Raw genomic sequence first — 6,296 nt, forward strand, 5'->3', positions numbered from 1 at the left:
CCGTGCACTGATCCCGTGGGTAGAAGCATCCTCTACCTGAGCGTGGAAAATATGATGGAAGAAAAAATGACACCGGGCTGTGGCCTCAGAGTGCATGTGGCACTATGGGCCGGGCATCTTCACAGGGCTCAGCCCTGTCAACCTATCGAGTCCCACATTGACCCTATTAGTGATGATATTCCCCATTTTGCAAGTGTGGGAAACTGAGGCACAGAAAGGTCAGGTCACCTGCCTGAGCTCACGCACTAAAATGTGGCCAGAATTCAAGTGCAGGCAGCCTGGCTCTGAATCCGGGGTCTGGGCCACCAGGCTCGACTATGTCCCAAGTCTCAGCAACACGACTTTGCCTCTCCCGGCCTCAGTTTACTCAACTGTGAAATGGGCTTCTCGACTCACCTCTTAGGTTTGCCGAAGGGGTTAAATGACACCAGGCTGGGGCCTGGGAGAAGCGTTTTTAAAGTGGCAGTCTTCGTGACCTCGGTACCTGCGGGATGAAGGAGGAAGAGCTCACCCCGCACCACACACCACACACCCCACAGCCGGTGTCTTTCCGGTGTGAAGCTCCTGCTGAGTCGTCCGATGCCCCACGGAGAGATGCCACAGAGCAGGGTGAGGATCCAGGCCCCGGCTCTTGCAGAAACCACAGGGCAAAAGCGCCCAGGGGCCTGTGCGCCTCCCCGCCCCCATGCTCAGCTGGGCGAGGGCCCCTTGGCTTCGTCATGGCTTCTCCCTCCCCGCAGCTCAGACCCAACCACAGACGCATCCTGTTGCAGCGCCCGGGAGAAGGAAGCAGAGTCTGGGGTTCCGCGTAACTTCCCGGCGAAGTCCTGCGGGGGTGTGAAGCAAGGCTCGCCCCACCGTGACGCCCCGGCATATAAAGGCGGCCCGGGCGGCCCGCGCTGCGCTGCGCCCCGTCGCGGTGCTCCCTGCGCGCCATGTCCCGACGCTGCGCGCTGGTCCCCTGGGCGCTCCTGGCCCTGCTCGGCCTCGGAGCAGCGCAAGAAGACGAGCCCTGCTGCGGCCCCATTGTGCCCCGGAGAGAGTGGGGGGCCCAGGCGTCCGAGTGCGTGCAGAGTCTGAACCAACCACTGCGCTACGTGGTGGTGTCGCACACGGCGGGCAGCGTGTGCAACACGCCGGTCTTGTGCCGGCAGCAGGCCCAGAACGTGCAGCACTACCATAAGCAGACGCTCGGCTTCTGCGACGTGGGCTACAAGTAAGCGTGGGGGGGAGGGGGGAGGAGGCGGGACGGCTGTGCTCGAGCGGGAGACCGCGGCGGGGAGGCCGGGGACACCTGGCGCATGGACTCAGCCGCACGGCGTCAGTGTCGTTTCTCCCGAGTCACCACATAGGGCTGCGGCGCGTGCAGGCGGCACAAAGATGCGAGGCGGAGGGGGGAAGGGCCGATGTCCGCACTCTGGTTCCCAGAGGAAAAGACAGACTTTGCCAACACCCGCCAAAAGTGTCCTCTCCGCTGGAGCCCCTGAAGCCACCGAGGCCCTGAGAAAACGTGAGGTGACAAGGGCTCCTCACAACCAAGTCTGGTCCTTTGCTGGGAGGCAGACAGTCAGCCTGGTTGAGCTGGGGCCCGGGTCTTGTCCCGGCTCTGATCATGCTGGCCGGAGCCTGGGGCCAGGCACTATGGGCCGCCTGATCATGACACCCAGGAACGCAAAGCGCATGGGACACCGCCTGGCACGTAGGCTTAGTCCCCGAGTCTATGGCCTGTGGCCATTAGGCACCTGCTCCACCCCAGGCCACATGCCAGTTGCTGGGCTGGGAACACAGCCTCAAACAGTGCGACCCTAACCCGACTGGATTTAAAGACCAGCAGGGAGAAACTCAGGCCACACGATGGATTCAGATGGGATAGAACTGGGGTGACTGAGAAGCGGAAACCAGACCACATAGGCATGCTTTGGAGGGCAGGGTGAGGGAACATCTTCCCGTTCTGGTGGCTCTGAGGTGGCTCTGGGATGGGGCAGCTGGGGAAGCATAGTAAGCTGAAGGGACCTCAGGGGGATAGGGGTGGGGCCAAGCCAGCAGGCCAGGCGGAAAGGGCAGAGGTCAGGGTGGCCGGAGGTCGCTGGGAGGAGTGAAGGCAGGGAGGAAGAGCTGGGAGGAGCGAGGGGCACAGGGCCTGTGGGTCCTGGTGGGGACTCTGGCTCTACTGAAGAGGCAGGAGCTAAGGGACACACGTGAGCACGCTCTCCTTCTAGCTGCCGGCGCCTTACTGGAAATGCAGGTTCCCAGGTCCCACCCTTACAGGGCTTCAGTCGGGCTGGGGTGCGGCCAAGAACGCTGGGGTTCTCACTCGGAGAACTCTAGAAGCCTCATAGAGTATCCCCAGCTCTTCTGAGTCAAGATTTTACACTTCAAAGGTTCCAACGTCAAGATTTTGTTTCCAAGACACTCCCATTCTCGGAGTGCCCTCGAAGTCACGAAGACCACAGCCTGGCTCCGCAGCCTCGGGCCTAAACCGCCTGCAGGAGAGCAGACTCAAGTCTGTTTCTCAGATGTTAGGATTCAGAGCCTGACCCAAATGTTCTGAATCTTCCCCCCTTGTCACCTCACGTTTTCTCAGGGCCTGGGTTACTTCACCTGTAAAATGGGGCCGGCGACTGCACTCACCTGGTGCTGGTGGTGGAGCTTTAAATTAGATGCATCCGTTGAACAAATACACAAGGAGCACCAGTCGCCTGTGCCAGGTGCTGGGACATAAGCAGGGCCATTACCGGCCCAGTCCTGGGGGCCTGTGTCACTGTGGTATTTCTAGTGTCTTCAGATCTGGATTCTGAGAGTCTGGCTTTCTAAGTGGCAGATCCAGGACCCCAGATTCGGACGTTCCAACACGCTGTGTATCACTGACGACCGTGAGCCAGGGGGTGAAGGTGGCAGATGCTGCTGCTCCAGGCATCCATCTTCTAGTTAACTCTGACGTGCCCAGTCACACTGGCTCAATCAAGGGGTGTCGAACGAGTCTTAAGGATCTGCCGGGGCTACAGGCTCCATGTCCGGTGGCGGCCCCAGCCCTGCAGTCCCTGAGCCTGTCACTGAAGTGGACCCTGGTGGGTAACAGGACAGGAAGCAGGCTGGGGTGAGGGCAGAAGAGCTTCTTGATGGAGAGTTCTGAGACAGGGGCCTCTGAGGCATGGCCTTGGGCAAATCGTCTCTAAGTCTCTGCTTCCTCAGCTTAAAGTCAGGGTGACAGCAGTGCCTGCCTCAGAGGGCTGCATGTGAGGACTTAGGAAATCAAGAGCTCAACAAATCCTCCAGGGAGGCAGGAGAGAGCAAGGAATCAGATCCTGGGCATGGGAGTCCTGGGGACCTGGGTGAAAATCCTGGCTCTGTCTGTCCCTGGCTGGCTGTGTGACCGTGGGCAGGTGTCTCCACCTCTCTGATTCTCTGCAGAATGCGGGCAAGAGTGACTCACGGGTCGCTGCGAGGATGAGAAAGGTGCACACAGAGCTGTGCTTGGAACGGCAGGGGCCACTGTCATGGCAGTTGTTGAGGGAGAACAGGGGACGAGGAGGGTGTGGGGAAATTGTGCGTGAGTGACAGGAACAAAGGCAGGGGTGCGTGGAGGAGGGGGGGCGTCCTCTCCCGGGAGGCCCTCCCTCACTCATCACCCTCCCGCCCCCCCCGCCTCCCACAGCTTCCTGATCGGAGAAGACGGGCTCGTGTATGAGGGCCGGGGCTGGACCAGCAAGGGGGAGCACTCGGGGAAAAGCTGGAACTCCAAATCCATCGGCATCACCTTCATGGGCAACTACATGGGTGAGTGACTGTCCGGCCCGTCAGGACAGGGAGCTGACACGGGCCTGGGGGCAGCACAGAGCAGCGTGTAGTCGCTGGGACACTACCACCTACAAGCTCCGTGACCTTGCACAAGTGACTGCTTTTCTGAGTTTCATTTCCTCCCTTGGGTAATAACCATTTCAACCACACAGTTTGGGTGAGGATTACTTCACCTATAGAAAAGTTCCTCTGCCAGCCCATGGCACCAAGCAGTGCTTGGTAATAGCATTGCTGTGGGCAGGAGACCCAAAGGCCTGGGGGAAAGGGAGAATGAGCAATTATGACGACAGCTGGCATTCGCCATACCAGGTACCATGCAATAGGCTTTCTATAAAGCATAGTATCCCATAGCCCTGTGGCGGGTCCCACTAGTCTCTCCTTTCACAGATGAGGAAACTGAGGCAGAGAGCAGCTCAGTCAGTGCTAGGGAACGGCAGAGCGGGATCGGGGCCCTGGCAGGCCGGCTGGGAGTGCCCAGTTGGGACCGCTGCCCCACACTCCCCCCGCCCTCCGAGGAAGCCCTGACTGGACTCCTGCCTCTGCCCCACCCAGAGCGGACACCCCCGCCCCGGGCCATCAGGGCAGCCAAGAGTCTGCTGGCTTGTGGTGTGGCTAAAGGAGCCCTGCACCCCAAGTACGAGGTCAAAGGACACCGGGACGTGCAGCAGACGCTCTCGCCGGGAGATCAGCTGTACGAAATCATCCAGACGTGGCCACGACACCGCGTGTGAGGCCCTATCTCCACCCCGTCAGAAACCCACACCCCCCAATAAAAGTCAGCTCCGACTGTGCTCCCGTGTCCCGTCCGCCGCAAACCTTCCTCCCACCGAGACCACGGCTGTGCCCCCGCCTCCCAGCGCTGTCCCAGCTGCTGCTCAGAACCCAGAGGCCCCGACCCTGAACCAAGACCCCGGACATCCCAGCTCAGAAGCAGCGTCACAGCTCAGAACCCAGAGGTCTCAGGTCAGAACGCAGGACTCGGCACCAAGCCAGCCCTGATGTCACTGACAGCAGCTTCGGCAGCCTCCCAGGCGGTGAACCATGCTGTGAGACGCCCCTCTCCACCACATAGCCAGAAACTTCCTGTGCAGAATCTCTACTTGGACCCCTCTGGGGACAGGCTGCTCACTACCACATCACAGTTCCCCCTCACACTGCTTTAGAGTATGGGAGTTTTTCTTAAGCCTGAACCCCAACCTGTCCCCCAATCACAGACATGCCCAGAAATGCACACAGTTGCCAACTACAATCCCCGCCTCATTCTCACATGTCCCCCCTGCACCCCTACTCTTTGGTCATAAGCTGAGGGATCCCAAAGGCAAATATGTTTATTTACAAAACACACAGACCCTCTCAGCATGCAATGCCTGGGGGAGCGGGAGGGGCCAGGGCCTCACACACATGAGACCCCAGGAGCACCGGGAGGGGCGGGGCTGGAAGCACACCAGCCCTGCCCCCACCCAAATCCAAAGCCGGTTAGGGGATGGAGGGACAGTGCTCCCTCTCTAAGGTCACGACCACGTGTCCAGTTGGTTCATGTATTCCTGCAAGGCCTTCGAGGGGCGTGTGGTTCGGCCATGTCGGCCGCCTGGTGGTCGCAGCTGGATCTGTGCGAGCCAGCCTGGGCGTAGAGGGCTGTGAGGGGCCTGAAGCTGCTCTGAGTTCTGGGGCCTATTTGCTGCGGTCAGTACCACCCCAGTGGACTCTGGGGCAGGTGAAGGGGAGATGTGGAGTCGCGGGCTCACCCTTGATGGGTCCCCGGCCCCCAGAATTGGCCAGGCATCTCTGATGGCGGCCGCGTTCCACGGGTGCGAACTTCTGCATGGGGAGGCACGCAAGGGGTCGGGCGCCCTCTCTCTATTCCTGCCCCCCAAATCCCACTGCAACATCTGAACCTAAGGATCTCGGGAAAAAAATAAGGGCTGACTCTTACATTAAATGACTTTGTATCTACACCCAAACCCTCGGAGGTGAACATCATTAGTACCATCCACATGTACCTGAGAAACCGAGGTACTAAGAGGCTGAGTAACTAACGACCTTGGAGTGGCACAGGTAGTGGGAGGAGGAGCCTGGTTTGAAGACCCAGCATTTTGTAGTCCGCGAAGGTGCTCTCATCCAGCGTCCCCTGCCTCCCCCAACCCCACGCTCCCTTCCCATCCAATGGTCTCAAAATGCTCTGCATCCAGAGGCATTTCAGAGCCGCCTCTGCAATCCCATTCCCAGAAGGAAATCAGGAAGATGGGGACAGCGGCTTCTGGTGTTTCATGCTGCCCCTTCCGCCTCCGAGGCCTGAGGAAAGACACTCACCGTATTGGACCCACTCCAGCTCCTGGGGCGGGGAGGCTTCCTGGGATGGCGGGAAGCTGAGAGGAGAGGGCGGAGCACTGAGGGACCACTGGGAGGTGTCTTTGGCACCGCCCACCTCACCCTTCTCAAGGGTTTAAAGGCTCCACCACTCACTTTCCCTCTAAAAGACCGTTTGCCATCTCCCCGAC

At 59.9% G+C, this 6,296-nt stretch overlaps 1 protein-coding gene across 1 annotated transcript; it reads left to right on the forward strand.

Annotated features, from left to right (window-relative positions):
* Window positions 1-909: 909 nt before the first annotated feature.
* Window positions 910-4,589, forward strand: PGLYRP1 (peptidoglycan recognition protein 1). Its single transcript, XM_011387572.1, has 3 exons — window positions 910-1,216; window positions 3,656-3,777; window positions 4,351-4,589. Exons 1-3 carry the CDS (start codon window positions 936-938, stop codon window positions 4,527-4,529), a joined length of 582 nt encoding a protein of 193 aa, XP_011385874.1. The 5' UTR covers window positions 910-935; the 3' UTR covers window positions 4,530-4,589.
* Window positions 4,590-6,296: the final 1,707 nt, after the last annotated feature.

Source organism: Pteropus vampyrus, unplaced genomic scaffold, assembly GCF_000151845.1.
Source record: "Pteropus vampyrus isolate Shadow unplaced genomic scaffold, Pvam_2.0 Scaffold1000005223, whole genome shotgun sequence".
Taxonomy (NCBI): Eukaryota; Metazoa; Chordata; class Mammalia; order Chiroptera; family Pteropodidae; genus Pteropus; species Pteropus vampyrus.